The 19,504-nt window shown below is 43.2% G+C and overlaps 1 protein-coding gene across 1 annotated transcript in view; it reads left to right on the forward strand.

The window, feature by feature from the left end:
• KLHL13 (kelch like family member 13) overlaps positions 1–19,504 on the forward strand; it is a 179,052-nt gene that overhangs the window by 25,212 nt on the left and 134,336 nt on the right. The window contains exons 3-5 of the mRNA XM_044682841.1: positions 1,237–1,369; positions 1,685–1,881; positions 10,719–11,514. Coding sequence (XP_044538776.1) covers positions 1,237–1,369; positions 1,685–1,881; positions 10,719–11,514 — 1,126 coding nt within the window. The remainder of the gene's footprint in view (positions 1–1,236; positions 1,370–1,684; positions 1,882–10,718; positions 11,515–19,504) is intronic.

Below are 19,504 nucleotides of genomic sequence, written 5' to 3' on the forward strand. Positions count from 1 at the left end.
TTTCCTACCTTCATAATACTCATCTGCATTCGACAGCCCCATCCTTTGGCCTTGGCCTGGTGGCTCGTCTGCCTATAATGTTTCCCTTGGATTCCCAATTCAGAGAGAAGCTCTACTCCTCCTCCCTACGATGGCCTTGATTTCATGTATGGTTGGCAGGTGGTTTAATGGAAAAGAAATGGAAATAAAAAGTATCTTAGGGGTTGCAAAAGAAAACATGTCTCCCTAAAGGAATTAGAATAAACACTTTTGTTGCCTAGTATTTGAAAATGTGACAATTTTCCGGGGGGGGGGGAGTAGATGATGGAAAAAAGGTTTTTTGGTTAAAAACAAGATCTGCCCCCAATTCCTCCCCACTGTGGAATCTTTTTCCCTGGTGATGTTGATCTGAAGTGCTTTGATGTGAGTGTCAAGGCCAAGGTCATTGTATGGAATTGGGCAGCAGCCCAGGAGACAAGGCCAAGTACCCCGCCTCTACCAAGGCTCCGGTCGGGTTGCCCTTTCCCACAGCAATAGGTCCCTAACTTGTTATTAAAATAAAGTCTTGGTGATATATGATCTAATGGTCACACAGGTATGGCATGCAAGACTGGAACCCAAACTTTCCTGAGTACAACCAGCTCTCTACTCACTATGCCATATAGAGGAATAGAATAGATAGATGTATGTGTATATATGTGACCATGAGCCAATCCGTTAACTTCTCAATAAACCTTTAAGAGTTTTGCAGAGTCATTAATCTATATCAGTGGAAGGAGTTCACATATGAAGAATTCCCTTGTTTCATGAAATTATGGGTCTAGATCTTCTCCCCGATCCCCTCCAAAAAGAGATGCATACATATACACATAGTTATCGCTCCCCCCACAGAGACTATATCATAGAATATTCGAATTGGGAAAAAGCTTTAATGTAGCCCCCTCATTTTTTAGAGCAAAAAAGTGAAGCTTGACAACCCCCCTCCAACTCCCCGTGTAGTCTACTTTTCTTAGTGTTAATAGTTCACTTGGGAAGCTATTCACTCTATCTTTAATTATTCTGGATTCTGAAACCACTTTGATTTTCTGTGCCTTCTTTGCCACTATTAAGCAGCCTCTTGGATTCTGAATGTTTATAGAATGACTTGTGTTTTCTTCCCGATGGCCATGCAGCAGAGAGAATAGGAGGCCACCAAGGTCATCTGCACTTCAGTTCTTTCTTGAGAAATAAATGGCTGAAGTTGTGATCTCGTTGTAGGGCTTTGACCAGCTTCGTGTTGAAGGATTACTTTGTGATGTGAGCCTAGTCCCTGGAGACGGAGACGAAGCCTTCCCTGTTCACAGGGCCATGATGGCATCTGCTAGTGATTACTTCAAGGCTATGTTCACAGGTAGAGTGGTCCTTTAATATTCTGTCTTAATTTGAAGTCAATTATGAAGGCATGTTACCTGAATGTGAAGGATAGTTCTGACAAAAGCCCCTCTGGGTAAGTGGAGGAAACACTCACTTGTCTCCCTTTGGTATGGCAGCCATCCTTTGGCTAGTGGTACTCTTTTAATTACTAACACCCCCCCCACCCCGGATCCTGGTGTTTCTCTCCTATAGGCGGTACCTTGATTTTATTCCATATTATTAGTAGCAGAAGTGAGTTCTGCCTTCATTAAAATAACCACCTTCCTTTATCCCCATGCTTTTTTTACTCCAGGTGGCATGAAAGAACAAGATTTAATGTGCATTAAGCTCCATGGGGTGAATAAAGTCGGGCTGAAGAAAATCATCGATTTCATTTACACGGCCAAACTCTCTCTGAATATGGACAACCTTCAAGATACACTCGAAGCTGCAAGCTTTTTGCAGATCCTGCCTGTCCTGGACTTCTGCAAGGTGTTTCTGATATCTGGGGTAAGATACCTTGGGCTTGTTTTTGCTATTGTTGTTTCCATGTTCTCTTCCAGTTTGGGACTCTCCACCTTTGGGCTTCCGAACAGCCCCAAATCCCCTGCCACTTGACAGGCAGTCAGACTCATACCTTTTCTGTTTCAAGGGTCCTCAGGCTAGCAGTCTTAAAGAAATCAGAAGAAGAGCAAAGAAGTCCTTGGAAAACTGAGTCAATAGCCCAGAAATTCCATGGAGGGACTTAGAGGTCATAAAGAGCCTTGCAGATATGTGCAGCCCTGAATGAATTGGGCTCTTCTTCACTGGGCACTGAGACTGCTCTCCTGGGATTCACTTAGTGCCTGCACATGCCTGTGCTTACACAAAAGGCTGATATGTAAATGAAATACTGGAGAAGTGCCTTGGGAACTCTGAGGCCTTTAGTTGAAATAGTTTTCCTGAAATCTTGGTGGCTTTTCTTCCCGTACCCCAGACTTGGAACCATTTGCCACTCTCACACATGGCGTCAAGGGGACACAACATACATTCAGGGGCCAGTGCTCAGGCAGATGCCAGTTGGGGATGAGGGGCAGAGTGTAAGGTGCAGCCAGGAGTGCACCAAACAGTGCCTTAGCAGGTTCAGTGACTATCTCTGCTCCGTTGCTACTGCTGCCGCCTACTGCCACAGCCTTACTCCCTTCTATATTGTTTTGAAAAGATTAAAGGAGTTTTCTCTAGAAGGATTTCCAGGGCATCTCCTTATATCTGACTCAAGGAAAGGTGAGTCGTCTTCTTTATCTCCACTACTTCTGATTGATCCCATGGAAGAGTTTCTTTTCTTTTAGGTGTTTGTCGGGGGATTGTACTTTGGAGGCAAGCTATGAGTAATGTTGAATTCACTTTGTTCACTGTTGGCTAAGCATTCCTGTCCTTATTGATTAATTTTCTAATTTCAGTAATTAAGTTGAATTTCTATAAAACTGCATGAGGGTGAATCAAATGTGTTGGCCCCTAACTCAGCTGAAATTTGCATTAGAACCATGTTGTTTCATCCATTTGAAAATGCCTTTCTCTTCTGACCCATTTAAACACTGACTTTAAGATTAAACTCTTCCTTCCCCCTAGCCAAGCTTTCCATTCTTGCATGGGCATATGTGACGCCGACCTAGAAAAAAGTTTAGAAGCCAACTTCTCCCATGCCCTCCTTGTATAGAGAGGGGACTCCTCTGTTTCTATATAAAGCCAACCCCATAGGCCTCCCTTCATTTTTTTTCTGTGCAGGTAGTAAGTAGTATTATGACCCTTTCAGTGGATAGCTTTCCCCAGGAGACCAAAGTCATATTTGTGGAACTATCTCCCTGTACTTCTTTTTCTCTTGCCCATCTTTTCCTTTGTCTTTCTTCTTAATACTTTCTCTCTTCTTTTTCAAAGGGCAGTCTCAGCGTTAAATCTGTTCATTTCTCCTCTCAGCTATCAAATGCACCTTCGAACTGGACCCTTTGCCTTCTTTCTCCTACAGGCTTCAAGTTGCTGGTGATACATTTCAAAGGAGGATTGTGTGTGTGTGTGTGTGTGTGTGTGTGTGTGTGTGTGTGTGTGTGTGTGTGTGTGTGCGCGTGTGTGTGTGTGTGCGTGTGTGTGTGTGTGTTTTCAATTCAAAGAGCCTGTAGGAAGTTCCAATCTTAAGTCATCACATTTAGGATTAAGGCTCCTTCTTAAGCTTCTGATCTCCAGGAACCTGAGAGTATGAAAAAACCCAGTCTTCACTTTGGGTTAGCATTTCCCTCCTGCTCCTTTCAAAAATACCTACATCTTGACCTGCTGACATGCTTCAGTGGGCTGTAGTGCGAAGTTTTGGGCAGAGTAAAGTACAGGGAGATAACAGACCCTGCCTCCCTCAGTAGCAGTACAATATATGTGCCCCATACAGTTCTCCTAGCTGATTCTTGCTGTTCCATGCTTTCAGTGGGAAGCTGTTTCAGAGATAGTGTTTGAGTATCAAAGAACCCACAAAGCACTGTGCTTTTGGCACAAAGTTAGTACCTAACAAATGCTCTTCTTCATTCTTTCAAAACATTTATATTTGCATTTGGATTATATTTTTATACTTTCAAAGGAATACAATCTGGTAGCTTACATCATCCTTTCAGACAAAATAATGGAAACCATCCCCAAATCTCCCATTTGGGAAGAAGCTAAAAGGTCCTTCAGTTGAACCTGAGTCTGTTCCATAATGTGGTGACCTAGTCTTTAAGGTCTTCAGTGATAATTTACTCTCTCTCTCTCCCCTTAGGTAGCCTGTTTCATTTTCATCTAACTCCAACTGTTAGAAAGTTTTCCCTTGTATTGAGTCCAAATCTGCCCCTTCACCTGTTGGTACTTGTTCTGCCCTTTGAGGTTAACTAGACTAACTGTAGTCCTTTTCTGTGTGATGGTCCTTTAATTGAAAGTCCCTTGGGGACCAGAAACAATTTTTTTCTTTCTCTTTGCACCCCCAGCCATAGCACCAGCACCTGCACAGGTTAGGCTCTCAAAGATCTCTGGCACTGAATTGGAATAATTAAAAATTGAGCTCCTGCCCTGTCCCCCATCTCTTCAGTTGACCAAATGCCCCCAGTTCTTTCAGCCTAACCTTCATGTGGAATAGTTTCGAATCTCCTCCCTAGCCCTGTCACCCTCCTCTGGATGTATTGCTGCTTATCAATGCCCTTTCTAAAATGGGGCACCCAGAATTGGCCACAGTTTTCTAGTTGGGGTTCAACCAGGGCTGAAGACAGAAGAACCTCAGGGAAGAGACTTGGAAATGATCTCATTTTTTCTCTTATACAGCCATTAACTTAGGTATTATTTCTTTGCCTCCATCCCCTTGTTTGTCTTCTATTGTCAGATATCTATTTTCAGGTTTATCTTGGTCAGTGTTGGCCAGGTTCTCATGTCTAGAGGGAACCGGCTCTCTCCATATTTATGTTATCTCAACTTGCCTTTTTCTGAGGACATAAAATTTATTTATTTTTCATTAAAATGATTTTTCATGATCTCTTTGGTTTTTACTTAACCTTCATACATGACCTTCATTTCCCAATATCTCTCTTTATTCAGAGAGCCATCACTTCTAATGACAACAAAAGCAGTCCAGCAAAACTGGCCAACACATCCACTGAATCTACCATATATGTAGTTGAACATTACCTCTTCTAACATGTTCTACCATGTTCTACCATGTGACCCAGTATCTAGAACAGGTCAACCACTGCCTTGGCTCATTCTTACTTCCCCATTTCCCCTGTCCTCCTCTCCCCCTCCCCCTTCCTTCCCTTGGTTAACCCACCTCATTCCTCCTATCTTGGCTTTACTTTAGTTACCCTGGACCAAAACCAACTCTTGTAGTTGAAACTCTCTATACTTGAGAGGCCTAGATTTAGGAACTTTTCTTTCCTGCCTCATGTTACCTGGGTGATAGTTTCATGTGAATAACTACCAATAATTAACTGTGGAATATGAATAATATGGGCTTCTTATTTTTAGTTGTCCTTTCTTCGTATCTTTGGATCTCTTTATTGCTAGAAGTGGCAAGAATGAATGCTTATTGTCCTCCCACAGCATACTCACTGTTGTACATGAGCTCTCCAAAGGCTCAGTCCCTTTCCACCAGGAAGGGAGCATTCTGGGAAATTGCATATTACCATTCATTCTCTGGAGAGCTTTAAGAAAAGGATAGACAGCTGTCTTTGTGAACTGGATGATTTGTCATGGTCTATCCCAGGCCCTGTAGAAGTTATTTCCTAAGGACCTTTAACCATTATGTAGTTTCCTTTATTCTCTTATTTTCATATACTTCTTTCTTTTCTTAATTTTTTTAAACAGTGGAAGTTGAAATTGGAGGGAGGGAGTTAAGATGCTAGGATCTGATTTTTTATTCCTATTTCTAAATTATAAAGTGTGAGTCTCATCTTGGATTCCGATTGTTTATTTCCCTTCCTAATGTAGTTATCAAAGTATGTCAGCCTCTTGATAAAGATCACCTCCAGAATCCTTGATTAACAACTTTTGGCGAGGTAGTTTATGTACCTTTTGAAACTAACCACCATTATTTTATCATTTCTCAATCTCGTGAGAAAATCTAGGAACCTACCCCATTAGCATGCATCTGTTTGTGTATGCATGTATATGTGTGCATGTGCGTGTGCCTTTGTACTGTGTGTAGGCATATTTGTTGATTAGGGATCCCATGCTCTGGGCAGACAAAATGCAAGGGAGCTTTGGCGTGGAGAAGCTCTGCAACAGGATGCTATGCCCCCCAACTAAGGTTCTGCCATGTCTCTGTCTGCTATCTAGCAAGGCCAGTGCATAGCCATGTATTTGGGGGCTTCCTAAAACTAAAATCCTAACAAATCAAAAAACAAAGGGACATTCATGTGCTAGTCCTAAACAATCTTTCTGAGGACTAATCGAGCAAAGTAGTCAGCTCCAGTGCACAGTAGGGCTAGTTAAGTGCTCTTGGGCATCTCCTGTCCATGGGACACTTCTTGGTGCATGGACATCATTACTGGGAAGGAAGGCAGTAGCCTGACTCTGATGAAAGGAAAATGCTCAATATGATGCTGCCCAGAATTAAATTCATTCTTTGAAAATTGTTTATGGTAACTTTATTTTTTCATAAATAGTATTTCTCTTCCCTTTGTGGGGAACGTAGTTGATATAAGTGGTCATTGCCATCAGTCTCCTTTTAGATTTTCAACAAAAGGAAAATCGAGACTGTCTGCCATGCTGTCTTAGCCACCTGTCAATCTCCTATGATATTTGCATCTAAGATTTGTGTGACATTATGAAGACACACAATATCAGAGGAAAAGAGGGACCTGACTCAATTACTCATGGCTTAGTTTTTAATAGGCATATTTGTATGCTAGCCTTGTTCGCAGAGTTTATCCCCAGCGTGACATTTGCTGATGCATTTCATTTCTTCAAGTAGAGATTTAGTATGCAAATAACTAAGGAAGAGGAGAGGGGAAGGGAGGGGAGAAATGGAGGAAGTGGGGTGGGGGAAGTGAGGAGAGGAAGAAGTGAGGGACTAGTGAGCCAGGGCTGTTCACAGAAACTCTTAAGTTGAATTCTCTGTCAAGCTGTGTCTACTTTTGAAAGGTCAATTCTTGAGGTCAGTGAGAAAGAGGCCCATTTTGTTGGCAGATTCTAAGTATCTGCAAAGCTTCCATTTTTTCTCCCTCCTGCTATGGACAATATATGTACTCCAGACAGATCTAGATCAAATCCAATTACAGTGAAGTCAAGGGATTCAGCAGATTCTCTTGTTCTAAAAATATATGGCCAATGCTATTTTGTTTTGATTTTATATATAGATATAGATATAGATATAGATATAGTATTTATTTGATATTTGTATTTGCTATGTCCTGAGAATACTTTGGGAGAGTCTTGCACAGGAGTAGCTGGGAAGCATTTGAATTTGCTCCCTCTTCCCCTGCCCAACTCCTCCTTATCATCTCCTCCATTTAGAGAAGAGGTCAGCCTAAGCAGAGCTTCCCTCTCTCACGCCAGCTAAAGAAGAGTGAGAACTTGGGTTTTCCGGAACTAAACTGAGATGCAGAAATTAACAAAGAGAAAATCAAGAAGCTTTTGAGGGAAGGCCTGGGTTCAGGTAGTTATTTGACCATGAGTAAATCAATTGGTATCTGAGTGGCTGAGGCAGCTCTCCTCTCTAAGTTGCAGAGAAACTGATGATCTGACTTAGTGGAGGAAGTCTCCACACTGCAACTTTCTCCACTAGGTGAGATCCCAAGCCCCATCCCAGAATGCCAGAGTTGTACGGGGTCTCGAGGCAATCTAGTCCATTGTGTGTCTGACCAAGAAACCTGTCAGCATCGTCCCCCAGAGTTGGTCTTCCAACTGTGGCTGCTGACAGAAAACTGATGCCATCCCTCTAGCCCATTGCATTTGGCTAGAAGGTAGAATTTGTTGCAGATGAAGCAAAATGAAGCCAACTGTATTGAGATTGTTCATGTGTTAATGAAGATAAACAGTGGCATGCATAATTCTAAACAACAGCTTGCACCCTGTTTTCTTTTACTAGTCTAAATGAAAAGGAAGGGTTAGGACAAAGCTATAGAACCTGGCAACTGTCCTAATTCTTCAGGAGCTCCCAGTCTAATGGGGGAGATGAGATGTGATCTACCAGGTACAAGCAAGATAGACACAGGATAAAGCTGGACTAGCCTCAGAGGGAAGGCCCTAAGATTAGAGAGGGACCAGGAAAGGCTTCTTATATAAGGTGAGATTCTGACTGAGACTGAAAGGAAGCCTGGAGGCAGTCATGAGGAGGGAAGACATTCAAGGCATGGGAGACATCCATCTTCAGGCAGGAGATGGAGTGGCCTGGGTGAGGAATACCAACTGAACTGCCTAGCACTTGCTGTGGGTGGTGTGTGTGAGAAGTGTAGAGAAGTGTGAGAAGCCTGGAAAGGAGGTAGGAAGGGGCAAGGCATAATTTTAGGAAGGGCTTTAAAGGCCATACAGAGGAATTTCTATTTGGTCCTGAAGGCAGTTAAGAGCCACTGGAGTTTGAATGGGAAGAAAACATGATCAGACTTGCACTTTTGGAAGATTAGACAGCTGATTAGAGAATGAACTGGAATGAGGCAGAGAAGCCAACCAGAAGGGCATGGACCAGGGAGTGAAGATGTCAAAAGAATAAAGGGGGCCATACAAGAAAAATTATGAAGGCAGAAACAATAGGACTTGACAATCAATTGGATAAGAGTTGAAGATAACCCCCACGTTTAGAGTTTGGGGGGCTAGCAAGATGGTGCTCCCATTCACAGTCATGGGGTGGGGAGGGGAAGGTTTGGGGAGAAAATTAATGAGTTCAGCTTGATATGTCCACAGGGCAAGTTGAAGATGAGAGAGTAGAGATCAGGAGATAGGTGTCTAGTATTCTAATGAAAAAAGTAACCCTCAGTTTTGAAATATTTGATTTTAAATTAGCTGAGGAGCCAGGGAAGCTGAGAAGAAATGTGCTATTTTATAGCCCCGATGGTTGACTGTACAATGCTTAGTTCAAACTCCTACTTCAGGATCCTGCCATTTGCCTGCCTAGGGCTAACTCCTGATGTGTACTTGTTTACTTCTCAAAGAAATTTGGAGGAGAGGTGCGAGAGAGACCTTCAGTAACTAAGGGGAAGGAAGGAAAGAGCTCGCACATGTGCATGTCCAAATTGACTGAGGTATCCTTCATCCTTACTTCCAGATCCTTGCATTTTACTTTCAGATGGTATTGAAATGCCACTAGTTTGGCCACCTCTTAAAAAGTTTGTTCAGGTGCATCAATTGCTTGCTGTTGTATTTCTGTGACGTGTGGCCAAAAGCAAGCACTGATTAGAAACTATATTTCTTTGTTCCAGTGGACGGTGGTGGTGGGGAGCGCAGGGGAAACAATTATATGCTCAACTCAACAAAATCATAATCAGCTAAATATACAAAATGAGGAGTAAAAATCTTCTTTAAAACTTTCTGCATTTAATAAGGTTGATCCAGGGCTAGGAAGATGATAGTCTCACTGCTCTTTGCTGTAGACCACATGCGGAGTCTCACATTCACCTCTGGATGGCACATTTTTGAAAGGACATTAATAAATTGGAGAGAATGTAGAGAAGGACAGCCAGGATAGTCAAGGGCCTTATGTGTGTGCCATAAGAGGACCTCCAGCAGGGAATGTTTAGTCCAGAGGAAAAGACCACAGGAAGGGGCAAAACATATGATGGTCTGTTCATGAATTGAAAGACTGTCACTGGGGAGTGCAGGTCAGCTGAGTGCTTGGCACCTTTCATCAGTTACAGTGGACATTAAGTACAAACTCCTTGTGCTTGGCTTGCCTTCCTCTACTCTTTTTCCCATTTGATTGCACATGTCTCTGGATTTTCCTGCATTTCAGCTAGGATGTCAGAGATGAGATTCTTGTCCAGGGAAGAGTCAGACAAGATGACCCCAAGCAGGTCTTTTCCAATTATAAGGTGAAGATGCCATGGGAAATGCATCTGCACTTGAGTTGATTTTGGCAGGTGTTTTTCCCCTTTAAAAACATCTTTTGAAAAGTGATATATGTGTGTGTGTGTGTGTGTGTGTGTGTGTGTGTGTGTGTGTGTGTGTGTCAGTGTCTATCTTCATATTGGCTTTCCATACTTCCAATTCTTATAGCACCCTAAGATTCTATAAATTGTTGATGGAGTATACCTGAATTCTTTTGAAGGGAAACTTTTGAACCAATGTCTGAGTAATGACACTTCTGGGTCCATAGGTAGCATTACTTCTGGGATTCTTATTGCCTCTTGCCTAATGGAGCCTCCAAGGAAAACAGAACCATTTATAGAGGCCAAGGGAGAGAGGGGGAGGTGGATGGAAGGAAGGCTGGTGTGGTGGCCTGCCAGAGAGTTGCCAGTCACCTTGATGTGAGATGTTGTTTGTTTTCATTCTTTTTAGGTTAGCAAACCTGACTTGGGATTGAGAGAAAAACGTTTAACTCTTCCAAATAGTTTTAGAATGTGAATTTGTCCAGAATTAAAAACATTTTAGGCTATCAATCTTTGAGTAAGGGGAAATAGTAGCGCTAGTTGTCTTGAGGCCTGCTGAGTTTCTTTCAGCATTTCTCTGACTCGATTGAATCCAGTGGCTGCTTTCTTTTTTCATCCTTTCACTGAGTTAGACAAAAAATGTGGTTTTGGGGTCTCTATCCATCATTCTACTGAGATGAACATTTATTGATATATTCTTATGCAGTTTCTGACTTAACTCTGCCATCCTAACATGTTCCTAGGACTGACAGCATCATGGTCCCTTTTGTCTTCCCTGAACAGGTATCTTTGGATAACTGCGTCGAAGTGGGGCGCATTGCCAATACCTACAACCTCACCGAAGTGGACAAATACGTGAACAACTTCATCCTGAAGAACTTCCCTGCTGTCCTGAATAGCGGCGAGTTTGTGAAACTCCCCTTTGAACGGCTGGCCTTTGTGCTTTCCAGTAACAGCCTTAAGCACTGCAGTGAGCTTGATCTCTTCAAGGCCGCCTGTCGCTGGCTCCGCTATGATGAGCTGCGGATGGAGTTTGCTTCCAAGCTGATGAAGAATATTCGCTTTCCCCTGATGACACCACAAGATCTCATTAATTACGTGCAAACTGTGGACTTTATGAGAACGGACAATACTTGTGTGAACTTGCTTCTGGAAGCCAGCAACTACCAAATGATGCCCTACATGCAGCCCGTGATGCAGTCAGAGAGGACCGCCATCCGCTCCGACAGTACTCACCTGGTGACCTTGGGAGGCGTCCTGAGACAGCAGCTGGTGGTCAGCAAGGAATTGAGAATGTATGATGAGAAGGCCCACGAATGGAAATCCCTAGCCCCCATGGATGCCCCACGATATCAGCACGGCATCGCAGTCATCGGAAACTTCCTCTATGTCGTCGGTGGCCAGAGTAATTATGACACAAAAGGCAAAACAGCAGTTGACACCGTCTTCAGATTTGATCCCCGTTACAATAAATGGATGCAGGTTGCATCACTGAATGAAAAGCGCACCTTTTTCCACCTGAGCGCCCTCAAGGGCCATCTGTATGCCGTGGGTGGCCGCAATGCAGCTGGGGAACTAGGTAAGTAGGTATGGAGGGGGAGTTGACTTTTCTTGGACAACAATGTCCAGTTCTAAAGTAACCAGCTCTCTGAAACCAGAAGCCCAAACATAAGACTAGACTTGAATCATTGGAAATTCTTTTCTTTTAGGAGCTTCCAGAGATAGGCGCTGTGTCCACCTGGATGTTGTGTTTGCCTCCTGGCTCCATTTCAGATATAGCTTGAAAGTCAATCACTAGATTCCATGTGAATTTATTTGTGCCACCTAAGACAGTGATAACTTGAATTGGAGGCTTACTTCATGGTTACAATTTCAGTTGCAATAGCAACTTGGTGGGAAATTGGGCCAGTTACCTCAGTTTCCATTTTTATGTAGTCCTTCTCTTCTCCCACTACACCATCACTTATCAGATATTTTGTCAAACAGGTGAAATGATTATTCTGGTAGATCAACAGTGACTATTTTCCCACTTAAATAGTCTTTTAAAAACATTCTGATAAGATAAAGATAAGCTCCTGAAGAGATGACATGTGAGGTGTTTGCCTTATTCTATGATTTCCCTGGTGCAAATTCCAAGCATTCTGAACAGCCAAATCCATCTGCACAATGCTTAGAGACCATTTCCTCTTGACTAGAAAACCAAAATTGGTCTGCTTGCTCTGAGCTGTCCTTGTGTGTTGCGCTTGATTATGTTGCTAACGTATTTTTTCCTCCTAAGCCACGATTGCTTGTGATTCCAGTTTAATGTATTGGTGCTTTGGCTGCCTGTAATTAACTGTACAAGGTGTAATTTTTTTATTCTAAATCAAATTGGAGTAAGAAGGCTTCGTGAGAAGGAAATCAGGAAGGCCATAGGTCTCTTGTAGCAAACTCAAAAGCCTGACCCTGTGAAACACTTAACTATTGATATTATCATCTTTTTTTAAAAAAGAAAGGAAGAAAGAAAAATAGAAAGAAAAGAAAGAAAGGGAAAGAAAGAGAAAAAGAGAGAGTCAATGACAGGTAACAGCTTGTGGACTTAGTTAACGAGTGTAGATGAAGTACTATCATTTTGTCATAGCATTTGATTAGTGAACTTGGTTAGAATATGGTCCTGATGAGGTCAACTTAATGGGCCTAGTCTCCCTACAGTGAGCCCGGCAGGGTTCACAGAGAAACTGTCCTCAGTTCCTAGACTGTGGTCCCAGACCTAGCTTCTTGCCTCACAAGTGCCTTTGTTTGAAAAAGGCCCTGGGCAGGTAACACATGGCCCAGCACATCTTATTGCCAATACCATGTTAGAAAAAGCTGGTACCCATGTAGATGGAGGCTCAGGAGTGTCATCTTTTTCTCCTGTGTTATCTTGATTAGTTTCATGAGAGAAGTATGTGGCAGTGAGCACAACTCTTTGCCTCTAGTGCTGGTTCCCCTTCCAGAGCCTTCTTCTCCCTTGGGTGTCCTCTCAAAGGCCCTTCTAAATCAGCATCAGTTCATTTGGTGACAGTCTACTTGGAAGACTGCCAGAGCCCCTTCCTCAAAAGCAGTCTAGTCTGTACAGTTGGTGCTACTTTAGAGCAAATTCAAGGACTTGACTAAGTAAGTAATTCCTTTGGCACAACCCTTTTAATTACTCATTTAGTGCTTCTCTATCTCTAAAAACAAGGTAGAGGCTGGATGTCTCGCCAGTTCAATTCAACAAACCATTAGTAAGCGTTTACTCTGGGAGAATAGCAATGATGCTTGTGCAAAGAAGGGAACATTCCTCTCCAGTGCTAGGTTTCCTGGCTCAGAGTCTACTAATATTACTTTGGTCTTTGTGTGGGCTCAGAATGTGGATTTTCTCCTGAAGAATTTGAAAAGACATCAATTAACCTTACTCCCAGACCCCCATTCCTAAGTATGGCTGCATGTTATTTTGAATCAAAATGATAGTTGATACACAAATAGTATTTTATAGCCTCTAAAGCACTTTCTATACATTATCCAGTTTAGTGTTGTGACAACCTTGGGAAGCCAGTGTGATGGGTATTATTAACCGCATTTTATAGCAAAGGAAGTTATACGCACATATACATGCATATACACACAGTCACCTGAGTTTGGAGAGGCCTCCTAGGCCATCTCATCCAACTGAAGATTGCCCCAGAATTCCCTTCTGCAATATCCCCTACAAGTGGGCAGTCATCCAGCTTCTGTATGAAGGCCTTCGATGAGGGGGAGAAGCACACCCCCACCTCTGACGCAGCCATGTTGTATGGGAGAGGGAGATGTCTGAGAGTCTTCCACATACTGAGGGGCCAAATTAGTGCTTGGGATGACTCTTGACTCTCTGCCATGAGATATTTCTGACTGTTAGGAAGCTTTTCCTTATGTCAGGCCTAAATTTTCCTTGTTACAAATTTATGTGGTTTACCTTAAAAAAGGTTTCCATGTTAAACTGTCTTTGTGTGAGCATTCGAAGCCCGGGCATTTTTCATATTTGGCTTCTTTGTGAATTTCTCCCTGTCTCAGTTATGGCCATATTCCTTCTCATCTGTCCCAAATCCTGTGCTCTCCTTCTCCCAGAGGGTGTGCTGAGTCTGGAGATGTCAGGCAAGCCATGAGCCCCAGTCAGCTTAAAAGGTCTCTGTCTTGGACCTCATGACATGGCTAGTGCCAAGCACAGAGGCTCCTTATGAGTGCTCCAAAAATAATGCATTGGCACTCACTAGCTACAACAGCTCTTTTCCTTTGCCTTAATGTAGTTAGAGTTGAATGCCCACATTCATGTTTTTTATGACCTTTTTCTCCAGGTGGAAGCATTTCAATTTGAGACTATATTCATTGTGTCTTCAGCTTTGCCAGTAGAATGAGACCCTTAATGCCAATTGGGGCCAACTAGAAGTTGAGGCAGAGGAGTGGCAGCTCTTGGCTTTGAGAGAGCCTGCTACTGGGAAGCAGCTACTATGAGCGAATCATGAGAAGAGCTTGAATTTGTAAGCCTCAGGATACCTATGTGTCCTATATTAGGCGAGAATGTGAGTGCCAACTGAGACCTTGTGCCCCCGATCTCCTGGCACTGTGGATAGCAGACTCTTGAGAAGTAGTTGTGGAATTGAATTGATTAATCTTCCCTTGGGTGAAATTGTTGATGCTTTTCCTTTCTGCAGAATGACTTTGAGATTCCGAATGAATTAGATATCAAGCTAATTTAATTCTGTAGCGAAAATCAGCCCATTTCCTCAAGAAGATGTAGACAGATGGGTTTTGTTTGTTCTGTGCAACCCTTTCTTTTCTAATTCCATCTTTTCACGTGGATGTGTTTAGAGCTAAGTACAGAAAATAGCATCCGTCATCCACAAGATACCACAAGACAGACACAAGCAGGCAGACTTCTTTCCAAACACTCAACTCACTATTTTTATATGTAGCCAAGCATGCTCATGACCTTGTAGCCACACACGTGACCTGACATGTTGACTTAGGCAATCTCCAGCATTCTTATCCTCTTCCTCTGGCCTGGGTTGCACAATGCCCAGTTTATTTAAAATATCGCTGATGACTCTGACTTGAGTCAAGAGTCATCCCAAGCACTAATTTGGCCCCTCAGTATGTGGAAGACTCTCAGACATCTCCCTCTCCCATCCCCCAACTTCCATACAACACAGGAGACCCATCTGTTCCCTCGTCCCCCATTTTATCACCCCCTGACCAAAGAATTGAGCAGTAGAAATTCCATGCAACATATGGTGCTAAAGGCAAAGGTGTTTCTAAGACAAATGTTGCCACCTCTTGTGCAGACTCTGGATGCTGTTCCCAGTTGGCTTCATACCAGGCTAGGCTCAGAGCAGTTGTTGGTTGAATTGAATTGAATTGAACTGGAGACTCCTAAAAACCCCTCACCTCATGGAAATAAGGAAAAGCCTGGCTTTGGTGACTCATTCTGATTTTCTTGGGCTTGTATTGACTTCTAGACATCAAACTACGGCCGAGCCTGGGACCTGGGGCCTGGCCTGAGAGAGGATGAGTCTTACCTGCATATACTTAGAAAAGGACAATGGTAGTGAAACGTGCTAGTGCTTTGAGCTCATATAAATGTGTGTGTCATTTCCTCTCTTCACCAGGTCCCTGAAAAGGATTAGGAAAGGCCATAGCCATGCCCCATCAGCAACTCTTATGGCTTACATGCAGGAGTCTGGCTTCCTTTGACAACATTTACAATGAGAAACTTAGGGAAGCTCAGAGCAGCTGGCACTCTTGAATAAGGCATCTCTCGCAATCATGTAGTATAAGAGATCCATCTTCCATTGAGCTTTCGAAATGTAGACCAGAGGTGACAGCTCAGATCTCTGCTACTTCAGTTAGATGCTAATGTACCAGACTTCGAAGACTTGGAGTCATTTATAGAATGCCCAATGGATTTTACACTAGATATCTAATGAAACTCCTGGCAGAATGTATGAAAGGCTCCAACCCCCTTATGGCTTTGGGCTTTCTTGATTAAGTGATGCCTTAGAACTGGGTCTAAGCCCCACCTGGTGTTGTTGGAGGGGCTGCCAGTTCTTCAACCTGCCTCCCCCTGCCCACCCTGTCCCGATGGAGAGCACACTTGCTCCAGAGCCTTGGCTCTAAACCTGCCTTAAGTCCCAGGCTAGTCAGTCCTTGGTGCCCTCCCTCTTCCCCCCAGGGAGGCCTCATTCTTTTGGAGGGGCTGGGCAAAAGAGACACTTTGGAGATTTTTCCTGTGCTGGCCAGCCTGCCAGCATTTAATTGTCAGACTACCCATGTAGATTACCTTCTCCAAACGGAGTGCTGGTCTGTGGGAAGTGAGCATGCAAGTGCCCCATTGCCATAAACTGGAGCAGCCATTCTGTGTCCATTCCCTTATTTTTGCTTGGCAGTAGTCCCCTCTGCTCCTTCCTCCCTAGTCAGGCTGCTGGCACCAGGCGCCCTCCATCAAGCTGACCCGTAAGTAGAGTGTAAGTGTACACCAAGCAAGAATATGAATCTTCCTTCAGTCAGGTGCATGACTACCTGGGGGTTGAATAGATAATTATTAAAGGGAATCTCACATAGAGAAAAGCCAAAGGAAGGCAGCAAAAATGATTAAGAGATTTAAAAAAATGACAAGAGTTGGGTGAAGAGAAGGTTGGGGGTAAGTCCCTGCCTGTATTTTTCATACATAGCTGGAAAATGGTCAGGTAGACACCTCGCAGATCCATGTATCTTACAAACTACAGGGATTGGGCGCGAGAGTGTAGTAGCCTGATCAGTAAAGCCTATGACCAGAACAACAACCCTTGTCCTAATGGACGCTCAGTCTTAATTCCCAATCCAAAAGTTGCTGTCCATCGTGATGCTGCTGATATGTAACTGACTAGAATTGCTTAATGGTAACTTGGAGGGTCTCAGGGAGCGCCTGAGTTGCAGAGAGACAGACTGCATTTGTATCCTGGTTTGCCAGCCTCCAGATTCCCTTCTGTCTCCATAAGACCATCATGCCTCTCTCTCTTTGGTGTTAATATGCCATTATTAAAGATGCTGACAGTGGTGGTAGGAGAGGTGCTGACCAGCTGGCTTTTCAACCTCTGTCTCTACTACAAACCCAAGAAGAAGAAAAACGTCAACCTTATAGAGATTAGCCGTAAGCAGAGGTTTTTATGTACCAGTATAGGTTACAAAACTGTGTGGAATTTCTCCTCTTAGAAATCACAGAGTACAGGACAGAACCAGGCATCTGGAACAGTATAGGTGAGAGCTCCGTGTGGATCGTCTCTGGCCTTCCTTTCTACCTTTTGCTTGGGGTTGACTTTTTTCATCAAACTGCCTTTTTCACTTGTACAAACCAATCTCATTCATTTCTTTGCTAATACTACATCTATAGTCATCAGTGTACTGGGCCCTCCTTCTGTAAGTGTAGAGAGAGGACAGGATACAGTGATCAGACTACTGGTCCTAGAGTCAGGAAGACTTTCATTCAAATTTTGCTTCAAATATGGACTAGCCATGTGACCTTGGGTAAGTCACTGTACCTCTCTGGGCCCAGTTTCCTCATCTGTAAAATTAAATGGCTGGACTTAGTGGCCTCTAAGTGCCCTTCCAGCACTAAGTCTATGCTCCTATAACTCAGTGGCATTTATTTTTATTAGATAGCCCAGAGTCAAGCTGCATAAAGACATTGGGAGATAGACTGAAGAAACAGTGGATGATGACAATAGAATTCACCATTTGGTCTTCAAGGAGATGGCAGTTTGTACTTGGCTTTGATCATAGAAATACCTTCTATTCTTTGGCAGATGGGTAGAAAAATGCTGCAATTTAAAGAAGCAGCAAGGGTTGGAGGGCTGGTTGGGACGGTGTGGGTTGGGATGGGTTGGACTGGGCTGGGCAGGTTGGGGTTGTGGTGGTGGGGTGGGCTTGGAGGCATTTTGCAAGTCAACACTCCAGCCCCAGTTGGTGTTGCCCTGGGTTATCCCTACCTGAGGCCTTAGTTTTACTTAGGCCATTTTTAGAATGAGGTCTTTTGAAATACGATTATATTGATTGACTCTCCTAACAACCACTCAATGTGGAACTGGAGGCCAAATTCTACTCTCTAGAAAATTGTTATAGTATGGTGCCATGGTGTGTGTGTGTGTGTGTGTGTGTGTATGCGTGTGTGTGTGTGTGTATGTGTGTGTATGTATGTGTGTGTTGAAGATCTGTGAACAGCTGGACCAGGAATTCAAAGTTCTTATCAAAGAGCAGGGAAGCCAGTGGGTGAGGGGTAGTTGAGTCAAGGCAAAAGGGAACCTCAATAATTAGGCCAGTGAACATTACAGAGTGATCATTGGGTGGCTATCAGAGCTCCAAAGGGTAATATACCTTTTCTCTGTGTTTCCCAGACTTTAATACTTCTGTCATACACGATCTGAAAAGGAGAGGGAAATCAGCAGGTGCAGTCATTGGGGCAGATGGCAAGGGTGCCAGGCATCCGTCATACAGAGATACATAATAGGCATTTACCTGAGATTTGGGTGCAGAGTGACCTGTCTACCTCCCCCTAACGTGCAAGTACCATTTTGCTGCTTTGGGCCAGAATGGTGCCCTGCCCTATCTTTTCTTTATAGAGAGTCATCTGCCTTGCTTGGCCTGGAGATTTTTGAATGAGTTGCTGGTCAATTCTCTCAAAAAGTTTGTGTTTGAGGGAAATCCATTATTGGGAGAGAATATGCCCTCTAATCATGTTCTTGACTTTGGCCTTAAAAGTTTTGCCTCTAATCATTTTCAGGTTAAGAGCATATAATGGGTACCAAAAGTAGGGTCAGACCTTCCAGCCAGTGACTTCCCCTGTGGGCAGCTGTGGACCTTGGATTACTTAAATCCATATATCCATGGTCTCTATTTTGTATTTTTGCATTTGAACAGGCCCAGTAGGCTTTTAAAGGTGACCTTGGCATGGTACCTGTTTAAAAAAATGTAACTACTTGCCTTCATCCCTTTCTCTTTTGAGAGCCAACCTGAAAGCCTGTTTTGTATTGCTTAGCCTCCAATACTAGATTAGGTAGAGATTGTCAAAGCAGGAGTATAGAACTGAAGCTCTTTTTAATCCTGGTGACTTTTTTTATCCCTACGCCACCCCATTCTTATACAAAGTACATAGGAGGAATGACAGTTTATAATGGGAGTGACTAGACAATAGCAGAAGGAAAATTGTTGAGTGCTTCTTTCACTAGTATGATAGAGGCATGTAAGATTACTAAATGAATAGTTCTGGCTTTACACGGTATATATTAGCTGTTGAAATAGAACACTGAGTTGAGGGAATTCTGGGAACTCTTTTAGTCAAGAAAAGTACCTTCTTCTCTCTGGGCCTCAGCTGTAAATGAGGAGGTTGGACTAGGGGACTAGATGATCTCCAAGGACTCTCCCAAACTCAGTGAGTCTATCTAAATTATTCATGTAATTTCTGGCATTATCATAAGATCTTTTTCATGGGATCTCTCATACATAATGGATGTGTTTCCATTGTGTGTGTGTGTGTGTGTGTGTGTGTGTGTGTGTGTGAGAGA

Source organism: Gracilinanus agilis, chromosome X (assembly GCF_016433145.1).
Source record: "Gracilinanus agilis isolate LMUSP501 chromosome X, AgileGrace, whole genome shotgun sequence".
Taxonomy (NCBI): Eukaryota; Metazoa; Chordata; class Mammalia; order Didelphimorphia; family Didelphidae; genus Gracilinanus; species Gracilinanus agilis.